At 40.4% G+C, this 26,337-nt stretch overlaps 1 protein-coding gene across 1 annotated transcript in view; it reads left to right on the plus strand.

The window, feature by feature from the left end:
* LOC126195528 (dynein beta chain, ciliary-like) overlaps positions 1–26,337 on the plus strand; it is a 930,907-nt gene that overhangs the window by 395,911 nt on the left and 508,659 nt on the right. The window contains exons 25-26 of the mRNA XM_049934154.1: positions 2,749–2,962; positions 19,042–19,208. Coding sequence (XP_049790111.1) covers positions 2,749–2,962; positions 19,042–19,208 — 381 coding nt within the window. The remainder of the gene's footprint in view (positions 1–2,748; positions 2,963–19,041; positions 19,209–26,337) is intronic.

Below are 26,337 nucleotides of genomic sequence, written 5' to 3' on the forward strand. Positions count from 1 at the left end.
GCCTCCATTGCTTGTCTAATTACAAAGTTATAGTTGACAAGGGCCTCACAATATTTTGTCCATTGTCACTTATGTCTCGCAAGGTTAAACAGTCTTCGTACCTGTTTTCTTTGTGTTTCCAAGTTGTTATTCCACCAAAGCACACTCCTATTTGTGCACTTCTTGGTGATTGTGCAGTTGCCCTGATATAAGATCACTATGGCAGAGGTAACAGCCTCTGCTACTTCCTCAAATGCTACTGGATTCCTTATCGAGGTTTTAATTTCCGATAAGCTTAAGTCAAGGTCCTTCCTATGTCTCCCAGTCTGTTTTCCTGTGATTCCGATAGGTCATGGTCTGTCAGATTCCCATTTCAACCTTCAGTTTAATGTACATGTGGTCCGATGAGGATGGCTCTAACGCCACATACTATTGTTTGACTTAGCTGCCCATCATTATGGAACCAAAAGTTATGTCAATTACTTCTTCCCTTCTGCTATCCCTGAATGCAGGTTCATTGCCCCAATTCAGGACTTCCAAGTTGTTAGCTAGAAGAAATTCAAGAAGGTACTCGCCTCTACTGTTGGTGTCCTCGCTGCCCCATACTAGGTTGTGGGCATTGGCGTCACATCCCACCAAAAGTTGCTCACCTTGCTAATGGCAAGCTTCTACCAGTCTCCTCACCTCTAAAGGAGGAGAAGAGCTGTCTTTGTAAGGGAGGTATGCTGAGGGCAAAACAATTTCCGTCATGATACTTCCTCACATTGCTGCATTCTGATAGTCACTAGGTCCCTAGAGTAGAAATCCACCATTGGCATGAAAGAAATTCCATTTCCTACATAGATGCATGTTCTGGAGTTACTTAGATTTCTAGCATACATCAGCTTACTTCCAGTGCCACCGAGGCCCAATACACCCCTTTATATAAGAAGGGTTCTTGTATCAGGGCCCCATCCACTTCCTGCCTCACCAGGCAGCGGCTCAGGGCAGCAGAGGCCCCTTTACTGTGTTGCAGATTATTCTGCAGCATCTCCAGTCTCTGTCTTGCTGCCGTCATTGTCTTTGAGGTCTTCGATAACCACGAGAACCCTAAAAACAATTTCAGGCCTTGCTCTCGCATCGCTTTCAGGAACTTCTCTCCAACCTCTACCACCAGGGTTTGTTCTTCCAGCACAATCTTCTGGTTGATCACTCTCCAGTCTTCTGTTGAGACTTTTGGGTTCTGGACCCCTATCTTCTTGAACAAGTCTTAGGGGAGACATCCTTAATGATCTTTGGTACACATATTGATACCTTTGCAGTCTTAAGAAGCTCCACTGCCATCTTGACCAGCAGCTTTGAATCTTACCATGGGGATGTCATGGGCACCTTGTCTTTACGCCATTCCACTGTGTGCACCCTCTCACAGACAAAAATGAGGGCACCACCGATCTAGATAGACCCTCCTGAAGTTCGGTCCTGGACCAGCATCTCCCCCCCCCCCCCCCCCCCAATCTTTTCAAAGAGGGTCATCTGTATGAGTTCCTCCTTCTGTGAGGTGATGGCTACCTGTGGATGGCCTTCTTGGATAACTGCCATCTTACCCGAGACTGCAGTACTATAGGTCTGTTTCCCTATTTCTTGCCTGAGACAGTTTTTTCTTGGGGGTCTAAGGTTCAAGCTCTTCTAATTCCCACCACTTGTCTTTAGGAAGCCATTCTTTCCATTCCTTTTGTCTCTGTTCCCCGAGTAGTTCCCTCCTCGGGGCCCCAGACAAGGCTTTAATCTTGATGAGGCCCAACTTCTCATTACAGTTCCCATTTCTGGCTCAGGTCTAGACCCTGATTCAGTAGTGGGAATGCCTTCCACTGGTCCTGACCCTGATATTTGGGTGTCTGAGGTCTCAGTTTGCCCCTCAGTTTGTTTTAATTTATTTTCTTTAGTCGTGTCCGTCTTGGTCCCATGAGATTTGGTGACCTAGACAGTCCACACCATGAATACCCTGCGCAGTGTAAGGCTACTTAATCAGGGAGGTTGCCCAGTAAACCTGAGGCTCCGTTTGCGACACATCTTCCCATGTGCCATGCACCCCTCAGCATGGATCCGCATCATATCTTGGGTTGGGAAAGGGAATTGGGTAAGGACTAGGAGTGGATAGGGAAGATGAGACATTGTGGGACAACCTTAATCTGATCTATCAGCTGAGGCCTTTCCAGCAGTAGGTCCTCTACCTTTGGCATAGCCCTCTTCTTCATGCAGATATGCAAGCCTTTCCACCCGCACGGACAGTGCTTCCTCAAGGTGGTGTCCTCTGGAGAGGTGGATTCTTATTAGTGAAACAGAATTACTCAAAGTATTATAAAGCATGAAACAATTCATATAATGATGTCACTGTCACTGCTGGCAGACAGTTTGTCAGATAGAGTATATCTGTGTGCACCTGCAAAAAAATTGGGATTTGGCAAATCACTCCCATTACCTGCTTCCCATATAATACAAAAACTGAACTGACATTTCAGAATGTCTTCAGCAAAGCAGGTCATTACCAACTAGTAAATTAATAAATATGCGAAGGCACCGACGTATGAAATGGACGATTGCAGTTGTATTATCGTATTGCAAAGTAAAAGAACTATTGTGATGTGCATGCTTTTTGTCTGCTTTGTGAAAATAATATTGACCCACAATAATTATTCTTATATTCTTCATTGTAATTTGATGGGACTGTTACTTATTTTCATGGAATGCATTATTTTTATTAAGTCCTACATTTGTTTGCTTTTGCTTCAGCCTCCAAGAGCTTTCAGACTTTATTGCGGAAGCTAATAAAGTCTTATTGACACCAGTGGATTATGATGTGCTTCCTAAAATCATGATCTACTTAAATCAAGTGAAAGAGCGAAGTTTGACTACTGACCAAATGTTTGATCCTATAAAGGAAACAATAAATCTGTTGAAGACATATGATGTTGAATTTTCAGATGAAGTACACCAGCAACTGCAGGTGAGTGTTAATGTCAACACCTCATATTAGTCCCTTCTCATTTTAATCCCTCAATCCTTTCTTTTCGTGATTAGTGCCTTTTTAACTTGACAAGTGTCACTTACTTACGTATTAACTTGTCTTTACAGTACTCAAACAATGGAAAATCCAGGATGGAATGTAACAATATTACGAGAAGGAAAGTTGCTGCTCACCATATAGCAGAGATGCTGAGTCACAGATAGGCACAACAAAAAGACTTTCACACTTACAGCTTTTGGCCAATGGCCTTTGTCAACGACACACACACACACACACACACACACACACACACACACACACACACACACACGTGTGCGCATGCAAACACAACTCACACACACGACTGCAGTCTCAGGCAGTGTGGTTTCAGTAACCTGAGACTGCAGTCATGTGTGTGAGTTGCTTTTGCATGAGTGTGTGTTGTGCGTATGTGTGTGTATTGTTGACGAAGGCCATTGACTGAAAGCTTTTAAGTGTGAAAGTCTTATTGTTGTGCCTCTCTGCGACTCAGCATCTCCGCTATATGGTGAGTAGCAACTTTCCTTCTCGTTATATTGTCTTTACAGTAAAATTGTTTTAAAAGTAAATAGAAATGAGAAAAGACAGAAAAAAGAATATGATTAAAACAATGAATGTGGTAACACTTCAGAAGGCTTGTAGCTATCTGGAAAGTTTTAAGGGGAATTGGGCAAGTGTACTACAGAGGCAAACGAGGCACTAAAAAGAAGCTTATTATCACTTTCTGGTTGTATACATGGAAGAAGCCTGGAGATGCTAGAAGGTATCAGATTACATAATGGTAAGACAGAGATTTAGAAACCAGGTTTTAAATTGTAAGACATTTTCAGTGGCAGATGTGGACTCTGACCACAATCAAAAGTGCAAAAAGGTGGGAATTTAAGGAGCTGGGACCTGGATAAACTGACTAAACCAGAGATTGTACAGTGTTTCAAGGAGAGCATGGGGGAACAATTGACAAGAATGGGGGAAAGAAATACATTAGTAGAAGAATGGATAGCTTTTAGGTATGAATTAGTGAAGGCAGCAGGGCATCAAGTAAGTAAAAGGATGAGGGCTAGTAGAAATCCTTGGGTAACACAAGAGTTGTTGTTGTTGTGGTCTTCAGTCCTGAGACTGGTTTGATGCAGCTCTCCATGCTACTCTATCCTGTGCAAGCTTCTTCATCTCCCAGTACCTACTGCAACCTACATCCTTCTGAATCTGCTTAGTGTATTGATCTCTTGGTCTCCCTCTACGATTTTTACCCTCCACGCTGCCCTCCAATGCTAAATTTGTGATCCCTTGATGCCTCAAAACATGTCCTACCAACCGATCCCTTCTTCTAGTCAAGTTGTGCCACAAACTTCTCTTCTCTCCAATCCTATTCAATACCTCCTCATTAGTTACGTGATCTACCCACCTTATCTTCAGCATTCTTCTGTAGCACCACATTTCGAAAGCTTCTATTCTCTTCTTGTCCAAACTAGTTATCGTCCATGTCTCACTTCCATACATGGCTACACTCCATACAAATACTTTCAGAAACGACTTCCTGACACCTAAATCTATACTCGATGTTAGCAAATTTCTCTTCTTGAGAAACGCTTTCCTTGCCATTGCCAGTCTACATTTTATATCCTCTCTACTTCGACCATCATCGGTTATTTTACTCCCTAAATAGCAAAACTCCTTTACTACTTTAAGTGTCTCATTTCCTAATCTAATTCCCTCAGCATCACCCGACTTAATTTGACTACATTCCATTATCCTCGTTTTGCTTTTGTTGATGTTCATCTTATATCCTCCTTTCAAGACACTGTCCATTCCGTTCAACTGCTCTTCCAAGTCCTTTGCTGTCTCTGACAGAATTACAATGTCATCGGCGAACCTCAAAGTTTTTACTTCTTCTCCATGAATTTTAATACCTACTCCGAATTTTTCTTTTGTTTCCTTTACTGCTTGCTCAATATACAGATTGAATAACATCGGGGAGAGGCTACAACCCTGTCTCACTCCTTTCCCAACCACTGCTTCCCTTTCATGCCCCTCGACTCTTATAACTGCCATCTGGTTTCTGTACAAATTGTAAATAGCCTTTCGCTCCCTGTATTTTACCCCTGCCACCTTCAGAATTTGAAAGAGAGTATTCCAGTCAACATTGTCAAAAGCTTTCTCTAAGTCTACAAATGCTAGAAACGTAGGTTTGCCTTTTCTTAATCTTTCTTCCAAGATAAGTTGTAAGGTCAGTATTGCCTCACGTGTTCCAACATTCCTACGGAATCCAAACTGATCTTCCCCGAGGTCAGCTTCTACCAGTTTTTCCATTCGTCTGTAAAGAATTCGCGTTAGTATTTTGCAGCTGTGACTTATTAAACTGATAGTTCGGTAATTTTCACATCTGTCAACACCTGCTTTCTTTGGTATTGGAATTATTATATTCTTCTTGAAGTCTGAGGGTATTTCGCCTGTCTCATACATCTTGCTCACCAGATGGTAGAGTTTTGTCATGACTGGCTCTCCCGAGGCCATCAGTAGTTCTAGTGGAATGTTGTCTACTCCCGGGGCCTTGTTTCGACTCAGGTCTTTCAGTGCTCTGTCAAACTCTTCATGCAGTATCTTATCTCCCATTTCGTCTTCATCTACATCCTCTTCCATTTCCATAATATTGTCCTCAAGTACATCTCCCTTGTATAAACCCTCTATATACTCCTTCCACCTTTCTACCTTCCCTTCTTTGCTTAGAACTGGGTTTCCATCTGAGCTCTTGATATTCATACAAGTGGTTCTCTTCTCTCCAAAGGTCTCTTTAATTTTCCTGTAGGCAGTATCTATCTTACCCCTAGTGAGACAAGCCTCTACATCCTTACATTTGTCCTCTAGCCATCCCTGCTTAGCCATTTTGCACTTCCTGTCGATCTCATTTTTGAGACGTTTGTATTCCTTTTTGCCTGCTTCATTTACTGCATTTTTATATTTTCTCCTTTCATCAATTAAATTCAATATTTCTTCTGTTACCCAAGGATTTCTATTAGCCCTCGTCTTTTTACCTACTTGATCGTCTGCTGCCTTCACTACTTCATCCCTCAGAGCTACCCATTCTTCTTCTACTGTATTTCTTTCCCCCATTCCTGTCAATTGTTCCCTTATGCTCTCCCTGAAACTCTCTACAACCTCTGGTTCTTTCAGTTTATCCAGGTCCCATCTCCTTAAATTCCCGCCTTTTTGCAGTTTCTTCAGTTTCAATCTGCAGTTCACACACACAAGAGTTATTGAATTTAATTGATGAAAGAAGAAAATATAAAAATGCAGTAAATGAAGCAGGCAAAAAGAATACAAACGTCTCAAAAATGAGATCAACAGGGAGTGCAAAATGGCTAGGCAGGGGTGGCTAGAGGACAAATGTAAGTATGTAGAGGCTTATCTCTTTAGGGGTAAGATACGAGGGTATTTCAGAAAGTAAAGATACGCTGTATGCCAGAGGAACAGAAGAGTTTTGGCGAGCAAGTTCACTGGTGTGAACCTTGAACCATTATCTTTCTCCTCGCGGTCATTCAGCAGTTGAACGTCGCTTCTGGTTGGAGTAGGTCGTGTTTAAAATGGCTGTGCCGATTCAGAATCTCACCAAATGCAAAGTGCGCTCCGTCATACGTTTTCTTCGTGCAAAAGGTCGGCAACCAGCGGATATTCACAAAGAAATTGTTTCTGTTTGTGGGAACATTATGAATCGACAAAATGTAACAAAATGGTGTCGTCATTTCTCTGAAGGTAGGCCATCTGTGATCTCTGATGCCCTTGTTCAGAGAACAGAGGAAGCAATTTGTGCGAATAGATGTCTCACATTGAAAGAATTGCTTCAGATCATACCAGACATGTCAATGACAACTCTTTATGACGTTGTGACTGTCAAGTTAGGGTACAGGAAATTGTGTGCATGCTGGGTTCCAGAACTGTTAACGGAAGAACACGAAAAGAAAAGGATGGGTTTTGCACTCGACTTCCTCACACGCTATGCTGAAACAGGTGATGAGTTCCTTGATCACATTGTGACAGGTGAGGAGACATGGGTGTATCACCATACACCTGAATCCAAGCAACAATCAATGCAATGGCGCCATTCGAATTCACCAAAAGCCAAGAAATGCAAAATGTCGATTTCAGCGAAGAAAATCATTGCTTCTGTTTTTTGGGACAGACAGGGCATTCTTATGTTGGAATTTATGCCTCATGGAACGACAATTAATGCTGCTGCATATTGCCAGACTTTGAAAAGTCTTCGAAGGGCAATTCAAAACAAACGCGGGGGAATGCTGACAAGTGGATTCCGCTTGCTTCATGACAACGCTCGGCCTCACACAACGCTCATAACCAAAGCACTACTCAAACTTTTCAAATGAGATGTATTGAACCATCCGCCATACAGCCCGGACCTTGCGCCCACCGACTTCCATGTCTTCCGGTACCTGAAGTCACATCTTCGTGGAAAACCATTCCACGACGATGAAGAGATCAAAGGTGAAGTTGAAATGTGGTTCCAACAACAGGTGGCAACCTTATATGACTGTGGGATACAAAAGCTTGTGCACCGACTTAACAAATGTTTGGATAACGGGGGTGATTATGTCGAAAAATAACAAATAATCCAGTTAATAAGATGTAACTGATGTTTTCTAAATAAATGTTCTATTTAAGGACTGCAAGCCATTGTATCTTTACTTTTCAAAATACCCTCGTATATACTGCCTACAGGAAAATTACAGAGACCTTTGGAGAAAAGAGAACCACTTGTATGAATATCAAGAACTCAGATGGAAACCCAGCTCTAAGCAAAGAAGGGAAAGCAGAAAGGTGGAAGGAATATATAGAGGATCTATACAAGGGTGATGTACTTGAGGACAATATTATGGAAATGGAAGAGAATGTAGATGAAAATGAAATGGGAGATATGATACTGCGTGAAGAATTTGACAGAGCACTGAAAGACCTAAGTCGAAACAAGGCTCTGGGAGTAGACAACATTCCATTAGAACTACTGACAGCCTTGGGAGAGCCATTCCCGACAAAACTCTACCATCTAGTGAGCAAAATGTATGAGACAGGCGAAATACTCTCAGACTTCAAGAAGAATATAATAACTCCAATCCCAAAGAAAGCAGGTGTTGACAGATGTGAAAATTACTGAACTATCAGTTTAATAAGTCACGGCTGTAAAATACTAACGTGAAATCTTTACAGACGAATGGAAAAACTGGTAGAAGCTGACCTTGGAGATCAGTTTGGATTCCATAGAAATATTGGAACACATGAGGAAATACTGACCCTATGACTTATCTTAGAAGCTAGATTAAGAAAAGGCAAACTTCCATTTCTAGCATTTTCTTGATCTGGCTATTTCATCCACACCTGAGGATGAGATGTTAAGATTGTCCACTTGATTAGTGTGATGCATTTTATTAGCCTGGCTGATGACATTTCTCAGCACTTTTCAGTATTTTTTGTTACCTTCCCCTATATTACAATACAGCTCCCGGATATTCTAATGTCATTAGTTTACCTATAATTTTCTAATGGGAAAGAGCTATCAAAAAAACTAGATTGAGATTTGATGAAATGCATTGTACTGATCGTTCAAGTTATTTGTATTGCACACTTCTTGTCAAGTTTTCCATTTGAGATTGGCTTTAAATGTCTGCATTGCAAGTGGACTCATAGCCCTAAATCTTTCATTCATTACTTTGAGATAATTACTCTATGTTGATTCCCTTCAGGATTACTACCTGTGCATCAGGACCTGACAGGCCATTAATTATTTTTCTTAAACTGTACCCTTCAGTTAGAGAACAGTCTATGGAGATACTGCCTTTTAATGCACTGCTGGTTCCCTAAACTCTGTTTGGTAAGTATACAGTTTCTACCCGGTTGTAAGATTTGAGTAAGTCTGTCAACATTCATTTCTCTGGATAATCACTCAGAAAGTTTAGATTAAAATCCCCATACCAAATCAACTATTCATGTCTTATTGTCCAATCCTAGCACAGAATCAAATCTGAAGAGTAATAAAACTGTAATCTCAACTGGAGACCCTGTAGAGGTTAAAAGGAAAAGCTGTTTCCTTAAAAATTATAACTCTCCTGCACAACTTTCAAATATTTGGTCTTGACTGCGTTTTGATATGTCAGCTGTTTTAAGTGAAACAGTACATTTGGCACTCATCCCTTCAACAACAAACTCCTTGCATAAAAATTAGATAATTTGTTCCCCTCCAAAGGAAGTCGTAGAGATTCTTTGCTACATAAATGATGCTCTCAGATACACACAATGTCAATGTCAAGTTTTATTAACACTTCATCTATTTACTCTTTAATGTCACAAATATTTTGATGAAATAATCTTATTGCACCTTCTGACCTGCTTTCTTCATTTCCTCAAGCAAGAATACCTCCTGTCTGACTTAGTCCTAAGACGATCTAGCACTTTTACAATTGGACATCCTGACGAACTAAAACCCAGTATATTGGTCTTAATTAGGAGCATCAGAAATGAGATGTCATCTGGGATATCTTGGTGTAGTGTGAGTGGATTGCTCCTCTTTGCTATATATAGGAATGACCTGATAGCTGTTATATCCATTTGACTGGCTTTTTGAGTCTGTTATAGATGATGGAGCTGTGGACTGAGAAGCAATGTTGTCATAAAACTGTTACAAAATGCAGTGAGTCTTGTAAGTAAACAGCAACTGGAGGAAAGACTGGCCACTGACTTTTCACAAACAAATGTAATGTGAAATACACAAATAGCTGAACAGCTCTGATGTAATTTCGTCCTCTGATAAGTGATCTGTGACTGCAGTCAGACACAGTGATGTAGTAGATTTAAAGTGGACTGACCACGTAAGTCCAACCTTTGAAAAGACAAATTCCCAATTACAATTCATCAGAAGAATCTTAAGGAAGTATAATTTATGGGTAAAAGAGATTGTGTATAAGACCTTCATTCATATGATTACAGTGAGGACTTTGGCAGAAATATAGGAGTTAAACCAAGAAAGATGTGCTGGGCATTATGGAAACCCATATATTGGAAATACTAAGAACCCAAGGTGCAAAATAAATCAAGAAATACATTCCTATTTTTGACACATTTCATGCTGCCCTCAGTGACAAAATTAAAGAAAGTTATTTTTACTCCAGAACTGTATTGAGGTGATCCTGGCAGAACTGCCAGGGGTGTGTGTCTTATGACTTCCACCTCCCCTATAAAACTACCTTCCTGCGGTTTTAGCAAGTTTTATGATTTTGTAAGTGATAAAAATGAGGAATTATTAAAACTTATTTCTTATAGAGCTGTATTGATGAAAAATGTTACACAGAACAAATTAAATGTATTGTGGCAGTAAATAAGTTACTTTCTAAAAAAAATTAAAGTAAGGCAAAATCCGTATCATATTTTTTATGGCAGCTAGTTACATTGTTTTTAGTGTGATGTACTGTATAAAAAATTACAGGTTTTATTTGCTCCTCAGAAATTACTAATAGTGCAATAGTATTACATAGAAAAAAGAAAAGGAGCTATAATTAATAGTTGAGGAAATAGCCCTTTCCAGAATTTGCCATTTTATTTGCATTTCCTTGCTTGAAAGTAGCAAAGATATTGATTACATTATTGAAGTTGTGTTTAGCAGCTGTGTTGTATTCTGTCAACAGGATAGCTAAAACTGTATGTGTTCTTTCACCAGTACCACTTTTGATTTGCTGGAACTGCATTTAGAAGGTGCTGAAGTTACTGGCATAGTCAGTGTGTAAGTTCAGTTACCTCACTTTTGAGGAGCTGAACCATCTGTCATTTGGAGGAGGGGAGTCTGGAAGTGAAAGAAGACATAGAGTGGCTAGCAACACCTGATACCCATCAATTGTGTAGCTTCTTCTGGCCTCAGATGCAGATAGGACAATGCCCCTTGAAGACAAGATTTTTTCTCCAATTAGAGGATCCACCAACATGCAGTGCCTATGAAGTACTCCACATTTTCAATGAGAATATCCAATTTTCACTTGAGAAGGCAGTTGTTAATTTGGCTAGAGAGTTAGCCTGCATAATTGGTAATGACATTCAAATTGAAGGGATGGGTGCAAGAAAGTGCTAACCCTAAATTTAATAAGGGTTAATCTGATCACACTGTATGTTGTGTTTTCAAATGCATCACAAGCTGGTAACAAGCACTTCCTTATGTACCTCCACAAAGTGCTGTCTGCTGCACAAAATTCTTTTGTCTTATCATATTTATGTTCTTATCTTTGAGTTTAACCAAACATATAAAATGTAGCAGCTGAAAATATGCCCTTGAGGGTTTGCACTTTCTTCCAATAGCTCCTTCATTTTTCAGCGAATTTTTAAATTTTTGTAGGACATCATAGATTCAGGCTTTCATTGCCACTATTTGCATTGTCGGTGATATTTGTTTTAGGGTTATTAGGTCATGGTGCAAAGCACACCTTGCTGCCTAATGTTTCGCTTCGAATGCTAGATACATCATCAGAGGATTTAATGATTCACAAAGCAGTTACAGTCTCAAACAAGCTCAGCAAGCTGAACTGCTCATACATATACATGCAACAGTCAGTTTGCGTCATCATCAGACCACTGCCTAAGATCTGATAGTATCATGAACTTGAAAAACAAACGTGACTGCAGTGGAATGGGAGGTTATCCAATCACTGTGAAGTGGTGCTGACAGTATCATTCCCCCAGTAGTTAAAAGGAATGAAACAGTTCCAATCAGCACTGACAACTACTATCATTAAATTGGCTTCGTACTACAGGACCCGCCCTACACGAAGCTCAACATGGATCCAAACTCGACAGTGAACAAGTAAACAGTAGCTTTACTGCAGAGCTCAGATCCGCTAGAGACAATGGAAAAGTGGCTGTACTGCAGGACACCAGTGACATGATGCCAGTGTGGATTGCCCTAAATCCACAAGGAATGGGAGCCACTGCGGCCAATATGTAATGCCATTAATTGACACATTACAGGCTGACCCATATTAGCAAAACTCCTTGCTGAACACTAGTCATCACGTTAAGAACTGGCCGATTTCTTAAACATACTTGAGAACACATAACTACTAACAGATAACCTGCATGTAAGTTACAACACAACATTGCTATTCATGAAACATAGAAGTAGATATCCTCGGTATAGCAGAGCAACTTAAATCACTTAATAAAGGTAAGGCCTCCACTCCAGACTGTGTATAAGTCAGGTTCCTTTCAGAGAATGCTGATACAATATCTCCATATTTAGCAAGTAACCACTCACTCATAGAAAGATCCGTACCTGAAGACTGGAAAATTGCTCAAGTCACACCAAAAAGGGAAACAGGAGTAATCCAGTAAATTACAGGCCCATATTACTAATGTTGACTCGCAGTAGAGTTTTGGAACATATACTGTGTTCGAACATTATGAATTACCTCGAAGAAAACAATTTATTGACAAATAGTCAGCACAGATTCAGAAAATATCATTCTTATGAAACACAACTATCTCTAAGTAATGAGTGCTATTGATAGGGGATGTCTAATTGATTCCATATTTTTAGATTTCCAGAAGGCTTTTGACACCGTTCCTCACAAGTGTCTTCTAACCAAACTGCATGTCTATGGAATATTGGAATATTGCCTCAGTGATTTCCTCTCAGAAGGGTCAGAGTTCATAGTATAGATGGAAAGTCATTGAGTAAAACAGAAGAAATATCCGGCAGTCCACAGATAAATGTTATACATCCTCTATTGTTCCTGATCTGTATTAATGACATAGAAGAAAATCTGAGTAGCCTTGTTAGAGTATTTGCAGATCATGCTGTCATTTACCATCTTGTAAAGTCATCAGAAGATCAAAACAAATTGCAAAATGATTTAAATAACATATATGTATGGTACAAAAAGTGGCAATTGACCCTGAAAAAAGAAAGGTGTAAAGTTATTCACATGAGTACTAAAAGAAATCCACTAAATTTCGATTACGTGATAAGTCACACAAATCTGAAGACTGTAAATTCAACTACATACTCAGGGATTACAATTACAAATAACATAAATTGTACCAATCACATAGATAATGTTGTGGGTAGAGCAAACCAAAGACTGATTCATTAGCAGAACAGTTAGAAGGTGCAACAAGTCTACTAAAGAGACTACTGACACCATGCTTGTCCACCCTGTTCTGGAATATTGCTGTGCTATGTGTGATCTGCATGGGGTGGGACTGATGGATGACATCAAAAAAGTTCAAAGAAGAGCATCTCGTTTTGTATTATCACGAAATAGGGGAAGTAGTGCCACAGACGTGATACATGAATTGGAGTGGCAATCATTGAAACAAAGACTTTTTCATTGTGACGGGATCTTCTCATGAAGTTTCAAGCACCAGTTTTTTTCCTCTGATTGCGAAAACATTTTGTTGGCACCCACCTACATAGGGAGAAATGAGCATCATGATAAAGTAGAGAAATCAGGGCTCACATAGAAAAATTTAAGTGTTCATTTTTCTTGCTCGCCGTTTGAGAGTAGAGCACCAGAGAGACAGCTTGAAGGTGATTCATTGAACCCTTCACCAGACACTTTATTGTGAATAACAGAGTAATCACATAGATGTAGATATAGAAAGTTCCTCTGCAATACTCTTTGGTGCTGCTGTCTCAAGATTTCAACCCACACATAGTTGAACATTTTGAACATGCACTGATGACCACCTACTTCAAATGCAGGGGAGAGTTTTATGAGCAGATGGATGGAGTGGCCATGGGTTCCCTGCTGTGTCCAGAGATCACAAATCTTTACATGGAATGCTTTGATGAGGTGGCCCTTCAAGCCACTCACCAGAAACCCAAGCACTTCCCACTAAATATATGATACTTTTGTGGTATGGGCACATGGCAGAGACATATTGGATGAGTTTCTAGACCACTTAAAAGCATTCATCAAAACATTTCTTTCACTATGGAAATGGAGGAGAATGATTGTCTCCCTTTCTTGGACACACTGATAAATAAGAGGCCAGATGGTACACTATGTCATTCAGTATATGGGTAAAAGATTTGCACAGACCTTTACCGATATGCTGCGAGCTGCCACCATCCAGCTCAACAGCAGGCAGTGCTGACCATCCTGATATGTACGTCACTCATCATTTATGATAAAGAAAGCCTCCCAGATGAACTACAAAACTGGAAAGAAGTATGCCACAAAAATGTGTACAGTGAAGCATAGATTAGTAGGGTATTCAAGAAGGGAAAATATGCAAAAACTGGGAAGAGGAAGAAGAACAGGTGAGACTTCCTTTCCTCCTGCACTTGGGACCACTCTAGCCAAAACTGTGAGCTTTCTTGAAGTATCCACCATAAAAAACCATCTCTCAAACACTGCCAAAGATGAAAGAGTGGCATGGCTCTGTGAAGGATCCACTAAAACTGAATATAACTGGGGTATACGGTATCACCTGCAAATGTAGCCAATAATACATTGGGCAGTCACAGTGCTGTATTTTGAAAGTTTGCAAGGAGCACAACAGCCCTGTGGGTGACTGTGATGTACAGAGAAGGTAGCAATAGCAGAATATAGCATCAAGGAAGACCACACCTTTGCCTTTAAGAACATAAAGGTGGTATGCTGAACAGCTAGCTATTGGGACAGCATGATAAATGAATCCATTTAAATACTGATTCATGAGAATTTTGTCAGCAGGGGCAAAGGTTACCAGCTGAATGCAGCATGGAATCCTGAGTTAGCAGCAACATGGCAAGAGCATGTGCAACACTGTCCAAATCGCAAGGTGCACGTGGAATGCCCGGACAGCCACCAGTAGTCATGTGAAAGAGGGGAGTAGAGGGAGGAGAGGGGCACACCACTAGTGTAAATACACTCCTGGAAATTGAAATAAGAACACCGTGAATTCATTGTCCCAGGAAGGGGAAACTTTATTGACACATTCCTGGGGTCAGATACATCACGTGATCACACTGACAGAACCACAGGCACATAGACACAGGCAACAGAGCATGCACAATGTCGGCACTAGTACAGTGTATATCCACCTTTCGCAGCAATGCAGGCTGCTATTCTCCCATGGAGACGATCGTAGAGATGCTGGATGTAGTCCTGTGGAATGGCTTGCCATGCCATTTCCACCTGGCGCCTCAGTTGGACCAGCGTTCGTGCTGGATGTGCAGACCGCGTGACACGACGCTTCATCCAGTCCCAAACATGCTCAATGGGGGACAGATCCGGAGATCTTGCTGGCCAGGGTAGTTGACTTACACCTTCTAGAGCATGTTGGGTGGCACGGGATACATGCGGATGTGCATTGTCCTGTTGGAACAGCAAGTTCCCTTACCGGTCTAGGAATGGTAGAACGATGGGTTCGATGACGGTTTGGATGTACCGTGCACTATTCAGTGTCCCCTCGACGATCACCAGTGGTGTACGGCCAGTGTAGGAGATCGCTCCCCACACCATGATGCCGGGTGTTGGCCCTGTGTGTCTCGGTCGTATGCAGTCCTGATTGTGGCGCTCACCTGCACGGCGCCAAACACGCATACGACCATCATTGGCACCAAGGCAGAAGCGACTCTCATCGCTGAAGATGACACGTCTCCATTCGTCCCTCCATTCATGCCTGTCGCGACACCACTGGAGGCGGGCTGCACGATGTTGGGGCGTAAGCGGAAGACGGCCTAACAGTGTGCGGGACCGTAGCCCAGCTTCATGGAGACGGTTGCGAATGGTCCTCGCCAATACCCCAGGAGCAACAGTGTCCCTAATTTGCTGGGAAGTGGCGGTGCGGTCCCCTACGGCACTGCGTAGGATCCTACGGTCTTGGCGTGCATCCGTGCGTCGCTGCGGTCCGGTCCCAGGTCGACGGGCACGTGCACCTTCCGCCGACCACTGGCGACAACATCGATGTACTGTGGAGACCTCACACCCCACGTGTTCAGCAATTCGGCGGTACGTCCACCCGGCCTCCCGCATGCCCACTATACGCCCTCGCTCAAAGTCCGTCAACTGCACATACGGTTCACGTCCACGCTGTCGCAGCATGCTACCAGTGTTAAAGACTGCGATGGAGCTCCGTATGCCACGGCAAACTGGCTGACACTGACGGTGGCGGTGCACAAATGCTGCGTAGCTAGCGCCATTCGACGGCCAACACCGCGGTTCCTGGTGTCCGCTGTGCCGTGCGTGTGATCATTGCTTGTACAGCCCTCTCGCAGTGTCCGGAGCAAGTATGGTGGGTCTGACACACCGGTGTCAATGTGTTCTTTTTTCCATTTCCAGGAGTGTATTATGACATTGGATTATCTCAACACTTTGCCAGAAGATGATTATATGACACTCTTTAAAATGTTGTGATATTTTAATACTGCCACCTGACTGAAAATCCAAGAGTTTTTTAGTGGTAATGCATTTCCATAATAAAAAATCTCCAATGATATATGAAGGAACTCTTAGATATTTCTTTCCTTGGCTTAGTACTAACAGTGACAGTGTTAAAATCTACATTTTTGCTTTCTTTATTACACTCTGTACAATTTTTAACATTTCTTTTTTGTTGTGATTATTATTTTGGGTTAATATTTTTTTTCACTTTGTTTTGGTTCTATAAATGTATATTTATTAACATTTTATTGCTATTGGTCATCTTGTTGCATGCCCCAACCCAACAACGACCAATTAATTACCACACCTACTTTATATCACTTTTCTCTCTGAGTGTGATTCATTGTTTTTACTGCATAACTGCAGACTGAGGTAACTGTTTCACAGGGTGTACTCACCATGGGACAACCAGGAAAAATGCAGGAATTTTTTCTTTGAGGAAAAATTCAAAATTTTTTTTAGAATTCTAGAAATTTTTCATTGTTTTAGTTCTCAGTTAAATGTTTTAATTTTGATAGGTGAGAATTGATACTTTAACAAAGAATTTTACTTTAGCTCGCTACTGCTGAATAATACTGCAGCAATAAAAAATAAACATGAGAATAAAATAAAAATAAAACTGTAATTGCAAAGAAAATGTGCCATTTACAACAACAAAACACAGTGCACACACAAGCATCTGCTGACAGTAAAATTTGTCAAAGGCGTTAGGCCAAAGACTACGCAGTACTTTGTAATGACAAACTGCTTTCAATGAGTGTGATGTCACAATTGTTTACAGGTCAAGGGAAACTATTCTGAATTACTTTCAAAGTACATTTCCTTTGACATAAGATGAATTATGTCATGTGTGAGAATATGCAATGAATTTGTTAAATCACGGAGCATTTGACTCTCATTCAGAACTTAACACTTTGAGGATCAGCCACTTAGAAAAATTTCATGCCAGAAGACCATCCATTTATGCCATTATTTAAAAATTTTACTGGTACATTTGTGTTTGATATATCTTAAAGGATAACACAAACTAAAAAATACTGAGCTTCAAGGTTAGTTTTTCATGCTTATATTAGCTCTTTCATGGATTACAAATTACACAATAATGATGACAAAAAGTATAATTATGACTGAACATAGATATAGCCAGATAACCTCCAAAATTTTCAGTGCAGAGCACTGAAATTTATCATCTGCTTGTCAGAAATATTCAGCTGCTGCAATTTAAGCTTTTCTCTTAGGATCCTGCCTAACTGGACCCTTGGAAAGAAACAGCAACAAATTTTTGATGACCAATTTTATATGTGAAAGCTTACCTTTTCGTGTAGCTGCACTGTATGTATATTAATTTAAAACATTAACTTTTCCTACTTAACAGTAATTATCCTATTGGCTGAATGCACATTCTTACTTGACCCCCCCCCCCCCCCCCCCCCCCCCACACCTGAGAGGAGAGTGCTGGAAGTGGAAGTTTGTAATTGCCTCTTAGCACATTGATTGCTGAAAAAAGTGCTGTTTTCTTTTCCCAGAGCAGTTTAAAGAAACAAACATATAATTTATTATTGTGTCACAGAAGTTTGTGGCAAGTTGATAGAAGGACCAGGTACAGCCTCTTCATTTATTTTTTAAAAATAATATTAACAGTCACTTCACAACAATGCACACAGGTTAACACTGTATTCATAACTGTTGCTTATTGCTACCCCACACAATAGTTTTCTGTAGCAAAGGTTGGCAATGAGCATAATTTCCGATGTGACACAAACACAGCCAACTTCCACAGATCACAGAGAGGAGGAAATAAAAATGTGCAGTCTAGTACATCACGTGTACTATGCTCTGGATATCTGCCATCATTGGCTGGCAAGATCATGTTACATGACCTATGATTGGCTGACAAAAGTGCAGCACAATCTCAAGATCAGTGCTTTGGAAGCTACCATTCTGTATTTGTTGGAATTTGTATTTATACTTGCATAATACGAAAATATGCAGTGTACATGTTACCACAGATCAAAGATTATTCCAAAATGCATTGTTTTTTGCTAGGTTTCATTTCCTAAAGGGCTGGGAATCGTATTAATGGAGTTTATTACAGTAATTTAAATTGACAATACTTAACTTTGCATATTCACAACGGTACGTCGCAAGCAAATGGTGACATGCAAATAATCAATGCCCTTTGGTATATACAATTTCAATGTAGGCAAAACAAACCAGTTCATAAGTCACTGCTGTGGCATTTGTAAAACAGTTCATCTTCCACTGCATGTGGCTAGGTGGAGCAGCACTTATATTCTCTTCGTAAAGAGGCTGCTCCGGTTGTGGCATCATCCCAGTCAGTGTACTATTGGCTGACGTTGTCTCACAGCCCTCTCTGCTATTCCGTTTTTCATCGTTGTGCTGGTGCTTGTCGTTACACCGGAACAGTGTCTACACCCCTTTTCATATAAGGAGTGATATTTTGAGTACTATACTTATGCAGTGGAAGATCTGCTCTGCAATTATTGTTAGTTGCAAAACAGAAAAGTCTGAAATTTTAACCAAGTGCATTTCTTTGGTCCATGTAGTCATTGTTAAGGGACAGACATTCAGAATGTATAACTCACTGTATAACTCATTGTTTTACAGAGTTTACCTGAAATGTGGAATAATACTATGAAAATAGCAACTGTCACTAAGATGCAAGCAACACCATTCATCAATGCAGAAAGTGCCCTAATAAGAGAAAAGCTGAAAGTTTTTGACTTGAAGCAGATAAAGTATCTTGAGTTCTTCAAAAAACTGCCTCTATACAAGTAAGTGCTTCAGTAATTCAAAAAAATTATCTCCTGAGGATCCCATTCAGTATTTTAAGGTATGTAAGGGACTTCAATATATACAGCATGGTTTATCAGAAGTTACAGATGAGATTATCTCGAAAACCCTACATCGGGTAAAAATAGTGGGTGAGACAAGTTCATAAGTTCTAAGGGGGACATCAAATGATACTACACCTTGGGAGGGGCGAGGGCAACTTTTAAATCTTAAATGGAAACACCCATTTTTTATTGCAGATTCAGATTCTCCATAAAAAAGTAATCAAGTTTTGTCTGAAACATTTTTTTAAACCATTAACAGATGGCGCTGAAATCAAGAAAAAAGTAAAATTGGGGAAGAACTTGGATTTATTTAGAATTATCCAAGAAAGACACATCAAATCAATAAAAAATGTGCACCAATTCTTCCGTTATGCCAATTTAAGCTATTTTTGTACAAAATTTACTGTATCCTACTTTTTGCGTTATCCAGGAACAATGACATGGACGTAGTAGAATGATGTTCCCATGGGGTGCTTCATTAGTGTGAGTCCTGGGGTGCTTCATTAGTGAGAGTCCCCTTACCTCTCACATGTTGGGGTGCTTAGTTAATGAAATTAGCCATGAAGAAATTGTTCAAAATTATCCCCATTTGCTTCAATGCATGAAGTCAATCGTCTGCGAAAGTTGTCCACAGTTTTGAGCAGCACATCCCGTGGTATGTGGTATGGCTGCACACGCTCTTCGGATGTGTCGCTCCATATCATTTCAGGCTGTGGGCTGTCTTTCATAAACAATATTTTTTAAATAACCCCACAAGAAAAAATCAGGAGATGTTAGGTCTGGTGAACATGGAGGCCACTGAATTGGTCTGCTGTGTCCTATCCACCGACCAGGGTACTGTAAATTTAAATTCCACACATTTTTAGCATAATGGGGAGCTGCTCCATCCTGTTGGAACCACATTAATTGCCTAGTTCCTAAATCAACATCTTCCATTAGCTCCAACAAATCATCACAGAGAAGTTGTAAATAAGATTCCCCAGTAACATTTTGGTCAAAAACATACAGTCCTATCAAGTAACTGTTTAAAATTCCACACCAGACCATTAACGGCCATTTGTGTTGATTGTCAATGGGTCTGAGCCAGTGTGGATTGACAGGGGACCAATAATGACAATCATGATGATTTAATTTGCCATTGTTTTTGAATGTAGCTTGATCAGTGAACATAAAGTATCTAAAAAAAATCATTGTCACCTCTTATATTTCCAAAGCCCATTGGCTGAAATGCACTCGTATTTTCATATATTTTGGTGTTAATGCCTGTGTGACTGTGATATGATGGGCATGATATTTATGTGCCTTCAAAATCCTCAAAACAGTTGATTTCAGTATTCCAGTTTGTCTCTGAATCACACGCCCACTCATTTCGGGATCCTGTTGAACACAGGCAAGAACAGTAATAGTACGAGCATCATTTTCATCGTATTCACGATGATGAGGTGGATGGTGCATGTATCCATTTCGAGCTCATTGGGTGCAATTTTGAATATTGTTTTTGCTTGGATGTCGTCTGTTTGGGAAACAATCCGCATACAATTTCACAGCTTCAGCGTAATTGTTATGGCATTCATCTAAAATTAACATCATATCAACAATCTATGTAGGAGGATAGTGAGCCATGTTTCGTTAAAGAATCATTTACTTTCATCAGTTGTTGTTTATGGTTCACAATCTGAAAGTGAATTGATGTCTGATCGCATTTCACTGACCTTTATACTGAGCCATAGTTCATAGTTTGGCCATGGTAGCACCACAGGCGGATGAGTAATGCAGTTGTGAAGAGTTTCCTAACGAGATTTTAATACTGTTCCCCCTCCCCCCATCAAAAACTGTGGCAGGTAGGATACATTTTGTAAAAAAAAAGAGCTTAATTTGGCATCATGAAAGAATTGGTGCACATTTTGTATCAATTTGGTGTGTCCTCCTCTGATCATTCTAAATAAATCGGTGTTCTTCCCCAATTTTAATTTTTCTCTATTATAGTGCCATCTGTCAATGGTAAAAAAAGTGTTTCAGACAAACCTTGTTTACTTTTTTATGGAGAAGCTGAATCAGCAATAAAAAAATGAGGGTTTCCATTTAAGATTTAAAAGTTGCCACCCAAGGGAGCGGGGGCTGGGGGTCACCTATAGTATCATTTGATGTCCCCCTTTGAGCTTACAAACATGTCTTACCCACTATTTTTACCTGATGTATAGTTTTCGAGATAATCTCACCCAAAACTTCAGATGAACCACCCTGTATATCTAAAGAATACAAAAAATATATTGTATACTGCCAGAAAAAAAATGCAACCTCTCAAGGACAAGGTCATTTTATTGACAACTGTGGTGATAGGTCATCCCTCATTGTGGGGGTATATGATAAATTCTGACCAACTTAATCACATACTGTTGCGTTAATGCACAGTGTAACCCCTTCTGTTGGAAAAGCAGGTGTGTATTCTTGCACGCAATGATCATAAAGGTGCCCAATGGCATCTTGTGATAAGATTGTACCATGCATCAAGTGCCTTTTGTTGCAATTCGATAATAGTTTATGCAGGCCCTGGTCAAGTTTCCTCTTCATCATGTCCAATAGGTGTTAAGATGGTGAGAGATCTGGTGAACTGGCTGGCCAAGGCATTTGTACATCACAAAGAGTATGTTCCATATCTACAGGTGTATGTTGATATGTATTGTCATGCTAAAAAAGACAGCACCTTCCTGTCAAAGAAATGACTGTAACATAAGGATAGCAAACTGTGCAGTGTAGCAGGCACTGGTTACTTTATCCTAAGGAAACACTAAATGTGACTGAAAGTTGCAACTGATGGCCCTCTTCCCCCACACAACGAAGCCTCGTATGGTACTTGTGTGTTGTGGGGGAAAGCACTCTGCACTAGGCATCTCACCGGTGTATGCCATTCATTCATCTGTTCATCACTGGCATACACAGAGAAACTACTCTTTATGAGTGAAGACAACAGAGTACCATTCCATTCTTCCAGTCAAGTCTTCCTCAACGTCAGAATATCTATGGTTGCTGGTGTAGTGGTATCAGAGGTAGCCTGGCCATAGGAACATGTGATCATCCTGCTACAAACTGACAGTTCCCAATTGCTCCTGGTGATTCAGCAGGCGCAACATGTGCCTGCTTTTCACCGGTTGATGATGTTCAGTCGTCCAGTGCTGCTCAGCGACAGCTGATGTGGGTCTATACTAGGTGGACATACAGAACCTGGTCTGAAGATGTGAGGATGGTTCACAGAACACTGTTGAAAGTTGTGACACAGCACTGATACATTGTGCCATGTACAGCAATCCATCAATATGTCCATTCAGCCTTCTGCAGGTTCACAATATGACCCAGTCCAAATGGCTGAAATTGCTGGACAGGAGTACATACTTGTTGATGAGACATAGTTGTACCCTAAAATGAATGTTTCAAACACTGTTCACCTATAGATTCAACACCTTTACTACCTACAGAGTCGAAACAGAGGGTGCACAGCCAGGCCTCCTGAGCACCACCTGATAGTCGGTGACTGTGACAAATGAATAGCTACAACTACAATCCCTCAATGTGCATATGTTATACCCTAGTGCCACTGGACACAGTCCTTTAGGGTGCTGCATTTTTCTCCAGCAGTGAATTAATCAGTAGCATTCCAGTTGCAGAGCTGGGAGAAACTCCAGCAACAGCAGTATACAGTTTGTTTATAGCGTTTACTTTTGTGGTTTTCTTACATGCTTCTGAGTAGAAGCTTTTTGATTGTTCTAAGAATTTGTGTATTTTTTGATTGTTAGTGTATTGTGAATTGACTTTTTAGCTTAGTTTTAGTGCTAGTTTTTATTTATTTATTTATGTATTTTTGTGTATATATTGTGTATTGTAATTTTAGTAGTGTAGATTTGTGCCACCTAAAGTGCCTTTTAGTACTTTGATCTCTTGTCGCATTCTGCTCATAGTTTCTTAGTTAGTCTGATTTGCTTTGGTCATTACACTTTTTGTAATTTTATGTAGTAGGAAACGGATAGTGAGTGTGTTTGTTGTGTGTCAACGCTAGGTGAATGGATCACTGTTCAGGAACAGCTGAAAGCTGCATTTCTCGTGGTTGACAAGCTTCAGACTGCTGCCGCAAGGTGCAGTGACATTGGGGATTGAGGTACATCTGGAAACCACTATGTCACTGCATCTCCCAATGTGCAACATCTGATAAGTTTGTCCTAACTTGAGTGGTAGTGGCAGTCAGTGGTGGGTTTGCATATCTGTGGGTGTAAAGTGAAACTGGGAACTTTTTATGCAGCTGTCCTCTTGCACTTTAGCAAGATAAAAGTTACAAGGTGCTGCCCAGGCTTGATAATAAGTCTGAGCCAACATGAGACATCTCGATGTTGAAGCAGTGGCTGATTTCCCTGACAGGTCTGGACTGTGGACAACTGGGGGAGGAGGGGGGGGGGGGTATTAGCCATAGGAAGCTCCAATGCTCCAATAGAAAGATAAGTATGCAGTAGGTATGCTGTCTGGGAAGCCTTGTCCAAGATGTGGACAAAGCTCTGCTGGCAGTTATAGATTGCAGAAGGTGCAACTGGCTACAAATAGTTGCTCGTGTCAATGCAATTGAAGCCTGCTACCTGGTTTCTGAGGTCATTCTCAGTCAGTTGACTGAAAAAGTGAAGAAGGGTACCCTTGTATGCAGGGTGGAAGCATGATTTGCTTTCTGTAGCTTTCTTACCCAGAGACAGTCACACACTTTTGGGTTGGAGGAAGGTAGAAAGTATAAATCAGAGGCTCAGACAATTTTGTGTCAGTCTCAAATTTGAATCTTGACCTCTGCCAAAGGGGGAGAATTATATGGAATGTTTGGTTATTTAGGAATGACAAGGTTTTCATAGAAACAACACTTAACAATGATAATAAATGTCCCTTGCAGCAAAGAATACAAAACAATTCGTGTCTGGTAATGAAGAGATATTTAAATGTCAGCAAAGTTATTAAATAAAACTGTACACAATGCAAAACTGTAACACTCTCCCTTATTTAATAACTTACACACTCATGTTTTTGCACAACTGTCTTAGTTGGGCAGCAGGTAATGGTTTTGTCAGTAAATCCACAAGCTTATTTTCTGTATCTACTATTGAAATGGTAATTTCGACAGCTGTAACTAATTCTCCAACAAAGAAGTGTCTGAGACGTATAGGTTTTGTCTGTCGGTAAAATTCAGGAGTGATTTCCCTAAATCGCTCCAGGCAAATGCCGGGATGGTTCCTCTCAAAGGGCACGGCCGACTTCCTTCCACATCTGCCCCTAATCTGATGAGACCAATGACCTCGCGGTCTGGTCTCCTCCCCAAAAAAACCAACCAACCTAAAATTCAGGATTCCGTGCTAGTTAAACAGCAGCTTCATTATCCACTCATAGGCAAGGTTTCAAATCCTTTAGCTGGCAAAGTTCAATTAAAAGTCTCTTCATCCAGACCATTTCTCATGCTGCTTCACTAGCCACTACAACTTCAGCTTCTGTAGTAGAGACTGCAACTGAAGTTTGTCACTGACTCATCCAACTGAGAGGTGCACCGAAGCATAGACAGAGGACACCTGAAGTAGATTATCTAGTCTCTAAATCACCTACTTGATCAGCATCACTATAACATTCTAGAATGCCTTTGTCTTCACTGATTTTGTAAATAAGTCCATAGTCATATCTGCCTCTCAAATAGTGAAAAATTCTTTTTACCCTTATTACTACTCCAACAGCATGTGCTATGTCTGGTCTTGTCCCACACAACAGGTACATTAAGGATTCAAATGCTTGTCTATAAAGAGAATCAGTATTGATAGGATTCTCTTTCCTGCATCTGTTCTTGATAATTGGAGTTGTTACAGCTTTGCAATCTCTCATGCCAAAGTGCTGCAAAGCCTTCTTGGTGCAGTGAGTCTGACTGACTTGAATGGACCCATCTTCTTTTCTGTCAATTTCCAAGCCTAAGAAATATGATGCTGGTTTTGATTTTATTTTGAATTCTGTTTCAGGGTGTTCAATAAATTCTTTAAGTTCATTGTCATCGTCTGCAACAATCAGCATAGAGTATGAAGAAAATCTTGTAAGAACATTTCTGTCTCATAAAGAGGCAAGGATCAGCTTCACTTCTTTTACATCCTAATTCCATCACATAATTAGTGCATTCTGGCAGTGGGGTGCATGTTTCAGGTCATATAAGCATTTCAAGTTGTGTCATAAATATCGTTTCCTTCAGGTCACCATGATGAAAGTCAGTAGTCACATCTATTTGTTCAGTGTTCAGCTTCTCTTTGGCTGCAACACTGAATTATGTTTGAATAGTTGACATCTTTGCCATAGGGCTGAAACTTTCTTTTGAGAAAATCTTGGATAACCAATCTTGCTTTGAATCTGTCAACTGATCCATCAGCATTTGTCTTTATAGATCCACTTACATGGAATTGTCCACTTTCCAGGAGATGAATCTTCCAAAGTCCAAGTTCCATTTTTTTGATGTGCCATTTCTTGATCCATTGACGCTTTCTAGGCATCTCATTGACTCAAATTTATGGTGTCACAATAAGGTTCTGGTTCCTCAAAGGTCATTAACTGCATTACGTAGCCTTGAAGTCTTTTTGGACTTTTAACATTAAACGTTCATGCAGTTGTAACCTAATTTTTCTATCATCTGATTGTTCTTATTTCTCTTCAGTTTCATCTTGTAAATCATCATAATTATCAAACCCATTTTGTTCTTATTTCTCTTCAGTTTCATCTTGTAAATCATCATAATTATCAAACCCATTTTGTTCTAATTTCTCTTCTGTTTCATCGCAATTGTCGAACTCATTTTCTCTTGGAAAACTAAATTTCACTTTGCTCTTAATTTCGTCTGATGACTCTTGAGACTTCTGATGAGGGAGATAAAGATCCATAGGAACCAGAGCACTTTCCCTTTGCATAATTTTCTCTTTAAAAATAACACCCCATGGCCTCATTAACTGATGAATTTCTTTACACCAAATCAAATAACCATCATCATTGTCATAGCCAATCAGAATTCCATTTACTGCTTTTT

The sequence above is a fragment of the Schistocerca nitens genome, chromosome 7 (assembly GCF_023898315.1).
Source record: "Schistocerca nitens isolate TAMUIC-IGC-003100 chromosome 7, iqSchNite1.1, whole genome shotgun sequence".
Classification (NCBI taxonomy): domain Eukaryota; kingdom Metazoa; phylum Arthropoda; class Insecta; order Orthoptera; family Acrididae; genus Schistocerca; species Schistocerca nitens.